Here is a 17855-nt window from a genome sequence, read left to right on the forward strand (position 1 = left end):
CTGCCATCCTTCTTGCTTACAACCAATCAGGGTGTGGCTCTGCTTGTCATTGGTTCTGCCTCCACCTGCTGTGGGCCTCCCTGTCTTCTGGCCTACCAGTTCCAATGGCCATTAGCCACCACTGGGGCATAGTCTGGCAACATATGACACAGCAACCTTCCTGAAGCTAAGCAGGTCCAGGACTGGTTAGGGTGACGATGGGAGCTTTTTGCTCCACGATGGAAGATATAAAAGTAATAAATGAGCATATGGCGCACAGTGGAATGATAGTTCTCTGGTGGCTCCAGAGGGAAAGTCTGGATCCAATGGGCAGAAATGGCAGGGAAGCAGATTTTGACCAAATGCTAGGAGAAACTTCCTAACAGTAAGAGCTGCTTGACAGTTTGCCTTGGGAGATAGTGGGCTCTCCTTTGCTGGAGGTGTTTAAGGAGACAACTAGAGGCTGGGCAACCAAGAGGTCTTCTGTACCTCTAAAAGTTGTGCAGGGGGAAGGGAGAATTCCACCTTGTGGTTTTTCCCATTACAGTGTTGCAAGAACACCTGCACTTGGCTGACTTTCTCTTCTCCTAAAGATACAGGATCAGTCTCAGGCCAGGAACCTGGCAACCCTAGGAGACACTGAATGGCCACTGAAGTAGTTACACACTTCACTGCAGATCCTGCACTGAGCAGAGAGTGGTGGTTGTTTTTATTATGAATTGGCTTTTACATGTGTAAAGGTTGGTATTGTTGGTATTTGAATTGCCTTGTTTCCTTACGAGGTGGTTTACAATCCTCCCAGAAACAACTTTAAAAAGCTTTTAAAACAATGGCTTGTATCCAATGTTTGTCAGAGTAGGCCCATTGAAATTAATGGCAATGACTAACTTAGGCCCATAGATTTCAGTGGGTCTACTCTGAGTAAAACGTAGTTAGATAAAACCCAATACAAACAAGCATCCAAGGTGGAGACCTAAAAAATAATGTTTTTCATTCACTAGAAATGCTTGTTGGAACACACAAATGTCCTCAGTTGTTTCTGGAAAGTACAAGAAGTGGCTGCAGGGGTTGGACTAGATGACTTCTGAGTCTACAGTCTCATGATTCCATAATGATGCAGTTTCTAATCATTTCTTTTCCTGAAGGACCACAACATCCATGATTGCAGGCCCAGCTGCGTTGCAGCATGAAAATCTTACTCAAACTCAATATGCTACGGCTTGTCTGGAGCTCCAAATCACTCTGCAGGTTGTTGCAGAAGGACAATAGGAGGTTTGCTTCACTCAATCTTTCAGACTATGAAGCTATTAACCGGGGTGAAAAGGAGGTCCCAGAGTACTTTAATTTTGCAAGTGACGTGCTGGATACATGGTCCAAAGTGGAAAAGGTAACATTTCTTTCCATTTTGGGTAGCAATGTCCTACTTTACTGGAATGATATGCAGAGACAGTACTTGAATTTGGGAGGAAAAGGTATGGGAGTCGTCCCATAAAACGGAGAAGCTTCATCCCTGCAGGGCTCCAATTTTGAACCAAATTCTGCCCCTTGTAACCTTCAAAGCAGAATAACTTAGGGGATCATCTCAAAAGATAAAGAGACTGGGAGCCCTTTGCCCACTCCCATATTTCAAGGGCAGTACAGAATAATCCTATGTGTTTACTCAAAAGTAAGTCCCCCTCTGTTCACTGCAGCTGACTCCCAAGTAAGTGTGCATCAGATTGCAGTTGTAAATCATTTTGAATATTGTTTGAATGGAGAAGTCTAGGGACTCCTCCAGATGATCTTTGTGGAGTATTTGTTTTGATTTGCTTATGCGGAGGTTAGACTATGCCCAGCATTTATTCTTATTTGTTTGCACAGTCTGCATTGAGATACTCTCTTCTGTAATCATAAGGGCTATAGACTTATTTTATTTTTTAAAATTGGAGGCAGGGGCTTGTCTTGTGTTTTGCTTGATATAACCTTGTCCATAAAGTCTCCATTGTAAGCTGGAGAAAACAGTGACCCTGATGCTGGTTTGCAGGATGGAAACCGACCATCTAATCCAGCCCTCTGGTGGATAGATGGTAAAGGGAAGGAAGTGAGATGGAGCTTTGAAGAGCTGGGAGTCCTCTCACGGAAAGTGGCCAATGTACTTTTGGGTCCGTGTGGTCTGCAAAGAGGAGACCGAGCAATTCTCATTCTGCCGCGAGTCCCAGAATGGTGGTTGCTGAATGTGGCATGCATTCGGTCAGGTAAACACATCTAATGTTATAAATATATACATAATAGGGGTTACCAATCTTTCTGGGCCAGTGGGCTCATCTGGAAATTTGCGAAAATGCTGTGAACACCAGTCACAAAATAGCAGCTGTAAGGGTGTGGTATGACACAAAATGGCTGCCACGCTGAAAAAAAGAGACAGAGGCACAAAACGGCATGGGCATGGCCACCCATCAAGGATGGTGGCCCTTACATCAGCCATTGCTGTAAGGCATCCAGTGGAATGTGGGCATGTTTAAAGAGATGTGTTCAATGTAGAAGAGGCTGAGCAAACAGGAACCAAGCAGGAAGAGACAACAAACAATTTGGCTCATGCATTGCAGATTTTTGAGGAAATATATGTCCAGTTTTTCATATTTAAATAGTAGTGGTGGGGTGGGGAGACTTCACATGAGGCCTCCGCCTTGCTGAAAAGAAGCCCAGGATTGGGAAAACCTTTCTGGTCCAGTGGGCCAGATCTTTATCTCCCCATAGCCCCACAGCCCAACTTTACAGGTGGGCAGAGCCACCCACTTGTCAATCATCTGATATCATGATGCTGTCACCAGTGATGTCAGCTAATGGACAATGGACCTAGTTTGTGGGAAATGCCCTCATGGGCCAACGTGGACCCCTACGTGCAGAGATTTCCCCACCCTGCTAAGCAGGACTGAGTTTTGATCAGTGTTTGGATGGATAGGACTCCCTGGGTACCACACGTGCACTGCTCTGGGTTCCATGTCAGATGAAAGGTGGAATATAAATGCAAGAGAGTGAATGAATGACTAAAGTCTAGCAACCGTTATGAATTTGTTGGCCCTCTAGGGATTGTCTTTATGCCAGGGACACCCCAGCTGACGGCCAAAGACATCCTGTATCGACTCCAAGCATCTAAGGCCAAATGCATTGTCACCCATGACACCTTAGCCCCTGTGGTGGATTCCATTTCATCTTCCTGTCCCTTTCTGCAAACAAAGCTGCTTATCTCTGAAGGCAGAAGGGGCGGCTGGCTGAACTTCAAGGAGCTACTTGAGTGAGTGGCGATGGCTTTACTTATAGTGCATGGGAAATGCTCAGTCTTGGCCCAGTCCCACATGCCTGCTCCCCTGGCTGCAGGCTGAGGCCCCATCTGCACTATACATTTAAAGCAGCGTCATATCACTTTAAACAGTCATGGCTTCTCCCAAAGTATCTTGAGAACTGTAGTGTGTTAAGGATGCTAGGAGCTGTTAGGAGACCCCCTATTCCCCTCATGGAGCTACAATTCCCATAGTTTCCAGGGAAGAGATATGGATTGTTAAACCACTGTGGGAACTATAGCTTTCTGAGGGTCTCCTGACAACTCTCAGTACCCTTAACACTACAGTTCCCCAGATTCTTTGGGTGAATTATGACTGTTTAAAGCAGTATGATACTGCTATCATATGTGATCTTTATCTGGTGACAACAGTTGGTGTTGGGAAGCATCTTGTGGTTTAAGTTCCCCACAGTACCCAGAGTTCCTGATGTAACACCACTGTGCAGCATCATAGGAAATTAAAATGGCAGTTTCACAGATGTGGCCAGGGCAATTCATGGGTGGGGTGGGGTAGAGTTAAAGACTAGGAGGGCCTTCAAACCTGCAGCCAGCTGTGACAATGCTAGATCAGGCCAAAGGCCCAGCTAGTCCAGCATCCTGTTCTCACTGTAGCCAACCAGATGCCTATGGAAAACTCACAAGCAGCACATGAATGCAACAGCACTTTTCCCACTTGTGAGTCCCAGCAGATGTGATTCCCAGAGGCACGGGAGTGGTTGCATGTGAGTGGCTGAACATGAGCCTCGGCATAGGACGTTCATGTGGCAATTACAGTAGGGCCCCGCCTCTCGGCACCCCGCTTTTCAGCGTTCCGTTAATATGGCGCCAGCAGGGCGATCAGCTGGAGGGGAGGCTGGAGCTCCCCACACTCCAGCTGATCATGCCAGAGGAGGGGAAGATCAGCTATAGCATGCTACAGCTGATCTCCTCCTCCTCGGGGCCGGTCAGACTCATGCACTCCAGCTGATTGCACCGGAGGAGGGGAAGATCGGCTGTAGCTCGCTACAGCCGATCTTCTCCTCTTCTGGGGTGATCAGACTCCCACTCGAGCTGATCGCGCCCGAGGAGGGGAAGATCTGATCTTCTCCTTCTCTGGTGCGATCAGCAGGTAAGGTTCCAGACCCCCGCGCTACAGCTGATCCGCTTTTTGGTGGTTTTTGCTTTCCAGTGGGGGTCTGAGACCTAACCTGCCATATGAGTGGGGCCCTACTGTACATGACCAGCACACAGCCATACTGATAGGCTCCCATAGTCAGCAGTTATGAGGTTGGCCCCTGCTACATCTGTCTGCACACTTTGCTGTACTTTCAAGGATAAAAGACTTCAGCATTCACTTCTTTAATCTGTCACCCTTCCTTGCCTTTCTTTAAGAGTGGCCCCATCTGATCACAGCTGTGTTAAAACCAAGAGCGATGAACCAATGAGTATCTACTTCACAAGTGGAACCACTGGGTCTCCAAAGATGGCAGAGCATTCTCAAAGTAGCTTAACTCTCGGATTTGCATTATCTGCAAGGTATTTTTCTTTAATGCTCTTATGCTTCTAAGATCACATCCACACCATACATTAAAAGCATGTTTAACACACATGACTTCCCCCCCCCAAAAAAAATCCTGGAAACTGTAGCTTATTAAAGGTGCTGGGAATTGTAGCTCTGTGAGGGGTATACTACAATCCCCAGGATTCTTTGGAGGAAGAAATGTGCTTCAGATGCATGGTGTGTGGATATGACCTGTATCATTCCAGACTCCCATCACTGAACTTTTGTGTTTCACAGGTACTGGCTGGACTTCAAGCCTGCAGACATCATGTGGAACATGTCTGATACAGGCTGGGTGAAGGCAGCTATAGGGAGCGTTTTTGGGCCCTGGCTTCGAGGCACCAGTGTCTTCATACATAGCATGCCCCAGTTTGACCCAAGAGAGATTCTAAATGTAAGGATACAAGTCCTGTCCTTGGGGATATATTTTGTGTTTCATGCTCTCTGCCGCTGGGCAATGCTAGCTCAGCTCTTGGGGCACCATGGGCAAGATGTTCTCAGCAGGCCCCTCTCTCTGACATCACTTGGGCCCTCCCTTATAATATCACTGCAGCCCACCCTGTGACATCAGTATGACCTGCCCCTGTGACATCATTAGGGCCCGCCCCTGAAATCTCAGGGTTTGCGATACTTCTAACCTGGCAACCCTATCTCAAAGTGAGCCTGTGACATCCCCAGCCACCTATCCCTGCCTTCCTGCAGCAGATGAGGGCATCTCTGCCTTTGTACACTGTAAAATCTACCCTTAACACATGTACAGAGGCTATACAATGCTATATAATAGCCAACCTTTATGTGCAGTCTTTTCACTCACAGCCTGGGCACTCCACAGTATCCCATCCTTATCTCTGGGTGATCCTGGATACCCTAAACCCACTGTGGTCATATTTACTGCTAGGTTGTATGTGAGGAAAACCTTTCCTTCAAGGGTTATTCTTATGGCATACAGCAGCCACCAGTTTCTGAATGCACCGCCTTTAAAGTATTTGCCAAGCGACTCTGCAGATTGTGTGTGTTAAATTTAGTACCATTTGTTATTATGCCACCTCATTAACTGGTGTTTATGTGATAGACAGTAACCAAGCTTAGGTATGGAACAAGAAAAACCAAACAATACTTTATTATTTACATCTGAGTATATGGGCAAAGCAATCCAACTTGCCAGAGGCTGGTGGGAGTAAAGCCAGTGGTGGTAGAGCTGGCAGAAGGAGCCACCACATCCAGCTGCCGCTTGGCGGCCTCTTGGAGGAGAGGACACCCCATTTCCCAGAGGGCTGCTGGAGGGAGCCATTTCCCTTCTGCCACCCCATTTCCCAGAGGGCTGCTGGAGGGAGCTGAACGGGACCTGGATACAGCGTAAGTTCCCCCTTAGCCCCTCCTCTGACACCCTCCTGGAATGCCCCTTTTGCAGGTCTTCCACCGGCTCCCCTTAGGATGGGCTGGGCTCCTTTGGTGGATCTCCAGCTGAGTTGGCCGGATCCCTGCTCAGCTGCGACTGAACAGGGATGAGGGACTTATACCGGCATAGCTCAGCTGAGCCAGGACCCAGACAGAGGTCTGCTGTATCCAACTTGCTTCAGCCCGGTGTCAATGCGAGTTGGATTGCACCCTAAAGCATTAAAGATGGTATAAAGCTCTGCATATATCATTCTACTACACTATCTAACTAAATCTCTATCCACCTCAGACCAGCCTCCACACTCTACACACTGGTTGGGAAAGGCTGCTCTACCCCAATACCTCATCTAACTATCCAAACCTCAGAATAAAACCAGCTGAATAAGTCAACTGACAAAACCTCCAATATATTTAAAAACAAACCCAACACCTAATCAGAAACATTCCCGCCAAACACTCACTCCCTAACATTCCATTTTACCCCTCCCCTCTCTACCCCTCTCCCCTCTATGTCTATATTATACAGCCACAAGAGTCAGCACGGATTTTTCACATTCTGCAATGTTAAATTGAAAATACCCCCCATGCCATTCTGATGCTTCCCATAAGATCATTTGAAAACAAAACCTTACAAAACTTATAGTCCTGAACTCAGAAACACTTGCTTAACAACCCTCTAAATTTTCATGGCGATACACAAAACAGTTGGGGAGAAGTGAGAGTGCAAAATGTAAAAAGAGTCAGAGGGGAAAAACAGACCCCTTTTGGATTTTTTTCTTTCAGAGTTCTCATAATTTGTTGAACTTAATTAAAAATCAGCCATGTTCACAGAGTACCTGTAATCCTAATACTGACCTTGCCCCATACTCTGACAGTCATCTTCTGCAATTCAAAAGTTTTAAAAATGCCTGGCTGATTTTTAATTAATTTAAGAAATTTAGCATTGAACTTAATTATAAGGACAGGCACGCTCAGTAAGAACCAGTTGTCAGTGTTCTAAAAGCCAGACTCACAGCTGCTGAGCTTGGCTAATCAGGGGGCCACACCCACACCAGACTTTTATTTCAGTTTATACAGTCATGGCTTCCCCCAAAGAATCCTGGGAAGTGTATTTTGTGAAGGGGGCTAAGAGGAGACTCCTATTCCCCTGACAGAGCTCCAGTGGCCAGAATTGTTTAACAGTCAGCCGCTCTGACTGAAGCTCTGTGAGTGGAACAGAACATCTCCTAGCAACTCTCAGCACCCTTCACTAACTACACTTCCCAGGATTCTTTGAGAGAAGTCATGACTGTCTAAAGTGAAAGAAAGGTCTGGTGTGGATGTGGCCAGGGGCAGCTTTGGTTTAAATTTGGGTGGGAGGCTACATGTGCCTGCTGTAGAATAAAAAGGTGGGGGAAACCCTGAAAAAGAATGATTCTGTTTACAATGTTTTCATTTTAGAAATGAAAGGGGCTTCCCCTCTTCCCAGTGCCCACCCATCCAATATCCTCCCCTCCCCCTCTCCTCCCTCCCTCCCCCTTCCTGTCCCTTCCCCAGGTCAGTTTCACCTATCCTCAGCATGATTGCACAGGAGTAAATCCCACTGAACTCAAAAAGCATGCAAATGATCAAACCTGCCTTCCTATCCCCTCCCTCCTGCCCCTTCCCTCCCCCTTCCTTCACCCCTCCCTCCCCCTCCCTCATCCTATTCCAATCCCCTCCTTCCTCCTCCTCCTTCCCTCCCCTCTGCCCTGGATGAGTTTAAGAGTGGGGGGGGATGAGAAACTGAAACAGACGGATACATCTATCCCTAAAGCTACCTCACTGGGTTCTTATAAGGATAAAATGGGAACAAGGGAGGAGGGGGAGTGAGACAATGTCCCTCGGAGGAAGGGGAAGTTAGGGGAAAATAATCAAAGCATCTTTTTCCAGAATGAATTCATGCTTCCCCTCCTCTCTCTCCAGACTCTCTCCCAATATCCAGTAACAAAAATGTGCAGTGCTCCAACGGTCTATCGCATGCTGGTGCAACATGATCTCACCAGGTACCCTGCATTATTGTTTCACATGAGGAATGTGGAAATGCTGTTATTGTCATTCAGCCTTGCAATGAGAAACACTGCATCCGTATTGCTGCTCCCACCCCACCACCCTGGGCATCATAATGCCACATTACAATATCCAGCACGCAATCTGCTGGCTGGGAACGCATGGTGGTGGCATTATGGCATCTGCTTTTTGTCTAGCTCTAAAAACTGGAAGGAAAGGAGAATGGTACATACGGGGATGGCCCAAGCATGGGCTGTCTTCTCCAGGATAGGGATGGGGGAGAAATGTGATTCAGACAGCATTTAAAGCTGCATCTATAAAATCCACATTTTCCGAAACAATGTGAGAGCCCAAAGCATAGCCATCCTTCGAAATTATCTTCTCTGAACGTTGTGATGCAGTTCTCCAACCAAATAATGTTTACCAGAATGCACATATTACATAAATGTGTGCATAAAAATTAATATATTAGTGAAAATAATGTTCAAAAAATGCATTGTGATAAATTGCTTGCAAAAATGTGCGCATGAGTCAAAACTGCGAGCAACAATGTATTTGCTAGGAGAAATTTACACTAAGAATTTTCACAAGGATTTTGTTATTTAGAAAAATAGGAAAAATGAAAAACTGAGAGAACAAAATTAGCAAATCCTTCTGTTCCTAGGTGCAAGTAAAAAAGGCAACCCAGTGGGGGCTGGCTGAGGTAGGGATGGCAGAGAGAGTTGAGTCAGTGAAAGCAAACCTACCTAATTTTCACTTTTCAAATACACAATACCAGAACTAAAACACAGTCATACTTCAATATTCTCTGAATTTTGCAGTGCAGTTTTCTAGTCAAGTAATGCATGAAACCATGCAAATGCCTGCAGAAATGTGGAGAACTGAATTTAAGATTGGAAAAATGAGAATCTAAGAGAACCAAAATTGACAGATCCTTCTTTTCTGCTCCGGGAGCATTATTAGGAGGTCACCTAGGGGGCACGAACCCCTGGTCTTTTGTGGCAGATCTCTTGCCCCTTCCCCTCCCCTTTTGAAACATTAGAAAACCCGCTATGTTGCTTATAGGGTGTCTGGGCACAGCTCTGGTGACACCCCACTCCCCACCATCTTAATTTCTCAAACAAACTGGCATGTGCACATTTGTGTCATGGGCCTGTGCCCCAAGTCCAACATCAGCCACCTGAGGTGGCCACCTCATTCTACCTATTGGGCACATCCTGATTTTTTTTAAAATCCATTCTAACCTGGGTTCAAGTCTCTTTTGGGGATGGAGACAACCCTGGTTGACCTGGTGGGTGGCTGGTTCTCCAGTCCTGCTAGAAAGCCATCCGTTCTCTTCCTGTTGTGTCTGCTAAGCTACAGGTTCAAGAGTCTCAGGCACTGTTTGACAGGAGGGGAGGCGCTCAATCCGGAAGTGATGGTGCAGTGGAAAAATCAGACAGGGCTGGATATCTACGAAGGCTACGGACAGACTGAAGTGGTAGGTGCCATTTAGTCGATCAACAGAAAAAAGAAACCAGGGCACAAAACTATGTAATGGCCTTTGCTCTTGGAGCAAAGCTAGAGATGTTTAATGTTGTGCAACCGAACTGAAAGGGTATGCTTAGTTGAAGCAACTTTAACCACTGCCCCTCTTAAAAGTGTTCAGTTCATTATTTATTTAGTGTTAATTATTCTATTTATATCCCATCTTCTCTCCTGAGATCTCGAGGTGGCCCACGTGGTTCTCCCCGTCTCCATATGATCCTTGAGCCCCTTGAAAATTCAGACTAAAACCCAGAGCAGATTCCACTGAGATGGAGCCCACAGCTGCCACTACATCTCTTTGCACATCTGGAGTGACCAGCGGTGTAGTGGTAAATTTTGAAAAGTGCTCTGCCCCAGCAAGAGATGAGGGAAAACTAAATTCAGTTCACATTCAAAAGCAAACTTCCCTAATTGGCACTTTCTGCAACAATATGAGGATTGAAACGCAACCATCCTCCAAAATGTGCATTTCTCCAAATGTTGCGATGCTCATCTCCAGCCAAGTGCTGTGTAGCAAAGCGCATATGCTAGGGCAGACTTTGCATAGGCATTAATATATGAGTGAGAATAACATACACAAAAGCATATAGGCCCCTTCCAACTCTACGATTCTGTGTTTCTATAATTATACCAGGGGGAATTGCATGCAATTTTGCCTAATGTGCACATTTCTGGCAAAGCAATGTGTCTATTACGAGAAATTAGCAATGATGGCGAATTTTCATGAGGAGCTTTTTTAAAACACACGCACAAACTGATGTGGAAATGTGGAGAAATGAATTTAAGACTGTGAAAATGAGGAACTGAAAGGAGCCAAAATTAACAGATTCACCCACCCCTAGCCTCACTCCTAGCAGGTGCCTTGCCAAAAGGGGTGGGAAAGAGATGGCTGTGGGGAAGAGAAGGGAATTAGTGCTGACCTGTGGATCTCCAAACTGACATTTGTCTTGAAGTGCAGGAGCTCATTGTGGCAGCCCCTGTCAGCACTCCCCCACAACAGCTATACAGTGGATACGTTATTCTTCACATAACAGCAAACTGGCTTAGGTCTCATCCTCACCATACAATTAAAGCACTTTTATACCACTTTCATAGTCATGGCTTTGCCCAAAGACTCCTGGAAACTATAGTTCCAGACACCCTTAAACAAACTACAGTTCCCAGGATTCTTTGTTGGGGAGCCCTGTGCTTTAAATGTACAGGATGGATGTGACCAAAGCACATTTAAAGCACATAACATCCCTCAAAGCATCCTGGGAATGGCAGTTTGTTAAGGTTGCTGGGGATTGTGCTCTGTGATGGGTAAACTATGATCCCCAGGATTCTTCACATTGGGAGGAAACGATGTGCTTTTTATGTCTGGTGTAAACACAGACAACATTTAGCATGAGGTTTATAAATCTGTTTCTGGATTGTATCGCTCCATATCACACGGGAGGAGGAGTGTCAATCTTGAATATTCATCCTTATACCAAAACAAATGTGCAGGAGATAATCTCCCCACCAGCAGCATCTTATCCAGTCACTGAGGTCATTCCCTGGAGCAACTCTTCTAGGTTTCCCCATCAGCTGAGGTTTAGCAAGCAGCAACTACAGACAGATCTTCTCAGTAGTAGTGGTCCTCCTGTGGAATGCTCCCCACAAAGGAAGCTCCCCTGCCACCTACATTGTTATCGTTTTCTGATGTCTGTTAACAAACAACTGCATTCAACGTTCATAGTTCTCCCATGAAAATTATTAGTTTATTGAATGTCTGTCCCGCCCTTCCTCCCAAAGGAGCCCAAGGCAACAAGCAATGGAGTAGCAAAACAATAAAGATAAAATATAAAAACATATTTTAAAAATTGGCTTGTCTTCAATGTTCTACTCAGAGTAGACACACAGAAACGAATGGCTCTAAATTAGTCATGTCCATTAATTCCAATGGGTTGTTTCTTAGAGCAGGCCCATTGAAACTACAGTAGGGCCCCGCTTACCAGCGCTTCGCATTCCGGCTTTCCGCTAATGCGGAGGCGGGAAATTCCGCATTTTAAAGCCGTTTTTGTGATTTTGTGGCACTTTGCGGCATTTTTGCATCATTTTTGTGCAATGCGCCCCATTATAATCAATGGGGTTCCGCTTTACGGCGATTTCCACTTTACGGCGGGGGCCTGGTCCCTAACCCGCCATATAACCGGGGCCCTACTGTACCGGACTTGAAATAGCCATGTCCTTTATTTATTTATTAAATTTATATCCTACCCTTCCTCCCAGAGAAAGCAAGAGTGGTGTAGTGGTTAAGGTGTTGGACTACGATCTGGGACACCAGGGTTCGAATCCCCGCATAGCCATGAAGCTCACTGGGTGACTTTGGGCCAGTCACTGCCTCTCAGCCTCATGAAAACCCTATTCATAGGGTCTCCATAAGTCGGAATCAACTTTTACTTTTTTTTTCCTCCCAGAAGGATCTCAGGGTGACAAACAAAACACTAAAAACACTCTAAAACATCTTAAAAACAGACTTTAAAATATATTAAAACAAAACATATTTTAAAACATATTAAAACAAAGATCTTTTTTAAAAAAAAAAAAAATCTTTAAAAAAATCTTTAAAAGCAGTTCCAAAACAGACACAGACTGGGATAAGGTCTCTACTTAAGAGGCTTGTTGAAAGAGCAAAGATTTCAGCAGGCGCCGAAAAGAGATGGTGCCTGCCTAATATTTAAGGGGAGGGAATTCCAGCAGCGGCACCACTACACTAAAGGTCCACTTCCTATGTTGTGCAGAATGGACCTCCTGACCAGAGGGTATCTGCAGGAGGCCCTCAACCAGTGATCAACTGGGTAAATAAGGAGTAAGACGATCTTTCAGATATCCTGGTCCCAAACTGTATAGGGCTTTATACACCCAAATCGGAACCTTGAACTTGGCCCATTAGTTAATACGCAGCCAGGTACAACCAACTGAGAAGGGGGAATTAAAAACCATCACTGCTAGTTACTTCAATGTTGCTGGGGACAGTATCTTTCAGCCATCAAATTCCTTGGTGAACAAGAGTGTTAATAATGAAGGTAGACAGACACACCTCGCCAATGAGGGCATTCTACAGACAGGGCCCTGTCACAGATCAGCGCTGAGCCATCTGCTCAACTTTTTAAAGTAGCCTAAAAGTGCAATTCATGAAGACGATCAGCGGATTGAAAACTTTTTTTTTGCTGCAGGGTGTGATATCTCAGAATGAGAAAGGGAAGAAAATTAAACCTGGATCCATGGGCAAGCCAGCTCCACCTTATGATGTTCAGGTAAGAGGACAGCTGGCTCATCATTATGTGGGGCTAGCGGAAATAAGATATGGAAAACAAGCTTCAAGGAAATAGTAAGAACATCTGTGAATTCAGAGGTGTTTAGAGGTGTGTGTTTCCTTTCCAAATCATAACTGTATTTGCCACTTTTTTCTAGATTATAGACGAAAATTACAACATTTTGCCTCGTGGGGAAGAAGGAGACATTGCCATTAGAATAAAACCCAAGCGCCCATTTTGTTTCTTCTCCCGCTATGTGGTAAGCAATTCATTTATATACAAGACAGTTCTCTCTCTATAATTACTGAATATCAAACCCAACTGGCCATTTTGTTTCTCTTGTTATGTAGTAAACACTTTACATATAACAATCTCCTCCCCACCTATACTTTCAATGTGCCAAATCTAAGCAACCATCTCATATTTTCTTCACAACAAATAATGTATATACCAGACTGCCACCTCTCTATTACTTCTGTATGTCAAGCGGCCATTTCGTTCTCTCTCTCGTTATATGGTAAAAAGTGTATGACAAGATAGTCCCCTGTCTATATGCCAAAGTAAGGCAATGTGATGGCAACATTTTTTTACCACATAAATCATGGGTGAGGAGCCTCTGGCCCATGGACCTGAATAAGCCCAACAGGCCTCCCCATTTGGCCTGCCAGGCCATTTTGGCTAAGCCACAGTCCCCTGCCTTGCACTTTTGTAGGACTCGTGCAGCACTATGCAAGTCTTGACAATCAGCTGATTGTCAAGACGAGTAGCACAGTGCATGGAGCACAGACGTTCTCGTGATTGACAGGTGAGCGGCCAACTTGACCCCTGTGCTGGATCCTTATCTCACCCATGCCTGGCATAAATCTTCCCAGTGTTAAGCATAAATGAAGCACACTGGTAGAGCCAGTAGAGGCTGGTCCATTAGGGCAACTGGGGCATCACCCCACCAACTGCAGGGTTCCTTCAGCCAGCCCCCATCTTCCTGCCTTCTTACTATATCTAGTCCGGGGGGGGTGGTATTGCCTATCAGCCTCCTCTTCCTTAATCTCAGTGTTACCCCTTGTAGAACTCAGCATGGAGGAGGATGGAAACAAACCTAGAATTAGTTGGCTCTGCCTGTCATTGGCTCTGGCTCCACTTACCATTGGCCTCCTTGGCTTCCACCCCTCCAGTCCTAACAGGCACCAGCCACCAATGGATAGAGCACACAACAGATATCGTACTCCCAAGAATGACTGCCTAAGATTGCAGCTTAAGGGGGCCATCATAAAGGGGACACCCCTTCTTCCACTTCAGTAATTTGTGTACCTGCCTAATTCTAATGTTATTGATTCAGAAATCATTCCCAGTGGAGTTCAGGCAAGAGTGTATAGCAGCCAGAGACTCCAAATTTAAATGGACATATTGTTGTGTTTATGGTAAGGATAATCCAGAGAAAACAGCTACAGCCTTTCGTGGGGATTTCTATGCCACTGGAGACAGAGGGCGAATGGATGAAGATGGATATTTGTGGTTTGTTGGAAGATCTGATGATGTCATAATCTCCTCTGGGTTTGTATTTTGCAGAATTTATTTATTTGTTTATTTATGTTTATAGAGAGGATAGGGTGGGGAAAAGCCACAGTATAAAGGAAAATAATGTTTTATTGTTTTTTTTGAGGCCACTTTTCCACATGTCGGCCATCAAAAGGGCTAGCAATTTTTTTTAAAAAAAAAACCAATGACGGTAGATACAAATGCACGAAAATGAGGAAATGAGCAAGCACAGTATAGTGAAAAACAACTAATTGTTCTTCAGAAACACAAACAGAACAAGAACCAGGAACCAGATAAATCTGTCCAGGCCTAAGGCCTGGTGAAATAAGTTTTACCAGTACACTGGAAAGTGAGGAGGGGAGTACATGAACCTGTAGGGTTTGGGGAGACCTCAGGCCCAAGGGCCAAATGCAGGCCTCCCTATCTGATGACAGGTCTCTGGCATTATGAAACAAGACTGCTGAAGATCTAAACAAGGAGAAGGATTGCAGAGGGACAGTAGCTCAGTGGGAAGAGCATCTGCCTTACATGCAGAAGGCCCCAGGTTCAATCCCCAGCATCTCCAGGTAGGGCTGGGAGAGACTCCTGCCTGAAACCCTGGAGAGCAGCTGCCAGTCAGTGTAGACAGTACTGAGCTAGATAGACCAGTGGGTCTGATCCAGTCTAAGACAGCTTCCTCTGTTCCTAAGGAGGCAGGTTTGTATGGCGGAAGGGCTATCTTTAAGGCACCTGGGCCAAAACCATATAGGAATTTAAAGTCAGTGACCAGTAATGAAGCAATACGTTTGTCTTTCTGAAATTAACTCAGGGTTTTTTTGCTTCCAGGTATCGTATTGGGCCTTTTGAGGTAGAAAGCGCACTGATTGAGCACCCTGCTGTGGCTGAATCAGCTGTGGTGAGCAGTCCAGATCCCATCAGAGGGGAGGTAATGAAACTCAACATTAAAAAAGAACCTCAATCCTTTTCCTTATTTAAGTGCATGGCCAGGAATAATTAACGTTGTCTAAGGTGGAGTGATAGAGGAGGCCACCAAAGGAAAGCTCACAGGTCCCCCTCAAATCCAGAGACTCCCAGCCAGTTGAGCTACCTATGCACATGCAGCCATTACCATGCCTCGGTTCCCATTTTTAGCATGCGCTGGCAAATGCCATGTTTTGAGCTTGGTATAGGCTGGAAGCTGGCATAGCAAAAAACCATTTGGCCCTTAATTAAATTACTCTCCACGTGAACAAAATTCCTCCTGATGTTAAAGAGCTTTCTTCCCCTTTCATGCTTTTTTGTATTTGATTAACTAAATGTTGCAACATCTATTAATTTATATATATATATATATATATATATAATGGAATCTGTTGCTCACTGCTCTTTGACACCTCAGTATGATGGAGGAGGTTTTCTCTGGACAGAATGGAGGCTTGGTGGATGTTGCAATTCATATGTGGAGAATATCATCTTCGAAGAAGGTGTTCTTTAAGTTCACTGATCCTTCTCTGGTATTTATCTTCAGTGTTGCAAATATATATATTTACCTCCCTAGGTGGTGAAAGCTTTCGTAGTCTTATCTCCTTCCTTCACATCACATAATCCTGAGAAGTTAACCCTTGAGCTGCAAGAACATGTCAAAAAAGTGACTGCTCCGTACAAATATCCTAGAAAGGCAAGTTCAGTTACTGTTTGATCCCAAATAATATTGACTCTTTTAGTTAGGGTGGTCAGGCTTATCAATAGCAATGACAGTGCATGTCCATGTCCATAAGCCAGTGGTTCTCCAACTTTTTTGGTTCATGGCGCACTGTAAAACGTATAAAAAAATTCTGGCGCACTTCATGTACAAAATTAAAAATATATTAATATATTTTAAACTATGAATAAAAATAACTTAAACTATAGAAAACTATTACCTTATTTTAATAAATTAAGCATGGTCATGTGAGACATGAGCTTGATATTTTTGCTTGCTAGCTGTGTACAATAATAACTGTTACCCTAGGGGCCTAGCCTATTAATTGATCATGGATGTAATAAATCTCGATACAAATGGATTTCTTCTCATTTTTAAAATATACTTTCATAATATTCATGGCACACCTAGCCACCTCTTGCGGCACACCAGTGTGCTGCGGCGCATCATTTGACAATCACTGCCATAAGCAGTCTATCTTTGAATACTAGTTGTGGTAGGAAGGGGGCTATTGTGTGTTCCTGCCCCGGGTTTCCAAAAGGCATCTGATTGGCCATCATGGTGAGCAGGTGAGCTAGACTAAATGGAACCTTTGATCTAGCCGGACTCATGTTTTCATTTCAGTGTCGCCCCTTCTGTGTTGTGAAACATACTTTGATCTGCCCAACCTTAAAATTTATGGGCATCTGTTATTTATTTTTCTACAACACTTTTGAGACATTTGTTTAATTCTGGTGCTTACTTGCCTGTTTTGTTTTTGTCCTTCTATCAGATGGAGTTTGTCCAGCAGCTGCCAAAAACCATCACTGGCAAAATCCGAAGAGTCGAATTGCGGAAGAAGGAATGGGGGCCCCTTTAATTCTGTGCTGAGGTTATCCAAGGGTTTTCCACCAACACGATCAGAATTAGGTAGGAACTTCAGTGTGTAGACACCAAGCAGGTACTAAACTGTGTTTGTTTTAAGACTATTTAGGTAGCGTTGCATAGGAGGGGAGGGTCAACGTTAAAAGTGACAACCTGATTCCAAACTAGTTAATTGCAACTAACATCTGAGCTCTTGATGGGGTTCAAATTAAAAAAACAAGTGGGTGCTGCAACAAGATGTTAAAGTGGATCCTTGCCTTTTAGCAAAAGTGCTCCTGTTCGGGCATTTCACTCTCCCCGCCACCCTATTTTACATCTTACCCCCAACTGACATTCAATATTTCTTTGCTTACAAAGCATGCTGAGTCCTCATCGAGCAGTGTTATGACAGTTTTGTCCCTTTAAGTGTTTTTAAAAACAGATTTGTTTTTGTACTTCTGCGAAACTTGAAGCTCCCCTGGGCTTGCCAATAACCTCCCCTTTGTTTCCAAGTGGCCCCATGGTGGCTCCTTTCCTATTGGCTCTCAAGAGAGAGAATATGGGTGCAAGCTGGTGAATGGACCTGTCACTGAGCCTGTCATCTAAAACACTGTGCTTCAACCTTGGATCCCCAGATGTTCTTGGATTACAATTCCCATCATCTCCAGCCAGTTTAGCCACTGGTCAAGGGATCATGGGAGTTGTAGTCCAACATCTGGGGAC

At 44.8% G+C, this 17855-nt stretch overlaps 1 protein-coding gene across 1 annotated transcript; it reads left to right on the forward strand.

Moving 5' to 3' along the window:
* The first annotated feature begins 1165 nt into the window (after positions 1-1165).
* Positions 1166-17760, forward strand: LOC133371639 (acyl-coenzyme A synthetase ACSM4, mitochondrial-like). Its single transcript, XM_061599206.1, has 13 exons — positions 1166-1366; positions 2003-2213; positions 3046-3253; positions 4670-4813; positions 5076-5232; positions 8181-8260; positions 9621-9744; positions 12992-13072; positions 13230-13331; positions 14496-14623; positions 15434-15533; positions 16146-16265; positions 17062-17760. The coding sequence occupies exons 1-13, from the start codon at positions 1166-1168 to the stop codon at positions 17146-17148; spliced, it is 1743 nt and encodes a 580-aa protein (XP_061455190.1). The 3' UTR covers positions 17149-17760.
* The last annotated feature ends 95 nt before the right edge of the window (positions 17761-17855 follow it).

Source organism: Rhineura floridana, chromosome 17 (genome assembly GCF_030035675.1).
Source record: "Rhineura floridana isolate rRhiFlo1 chromosome 17, rRhiFlo1.hap2, whole genome shotgun sequence".
Classification (NCBI taxonomy): domain Eukaryota; kingdom Metazoa; phylum Chordata; class Lepidosauria; order Squamata; family Rhineuridae; genus Rhineura; species Rhineura floridana.

What these genes read in the sequence shown, in the direction of transcription:
- LOC133371639 (XM_061599206.1), top strand. Translation starts at nt 1,166, where the DNA reads ATGAAAATCTTACTCAAACTCAATATGCTACGGCTTGTCTGGAGCTCC. An exon ending in GGATTTGCATTATCTGCAAG is followed by an intron (nt 4,814 to 5,075) that starts GTATTTTTCTTT and finishes TGTGTTTCACAG; the next exon opens with GTACTGGCTGGACTTCAAGC. An exon ending in GTGCAACATGATCTCACCAG is followed by an intron (nt 8,261 to 9,620) that starts GTACCCTGCATT and finishes GTGTCTGCTAAG; the next exon opens with CTACAGGTTCAAGAGTCTCA.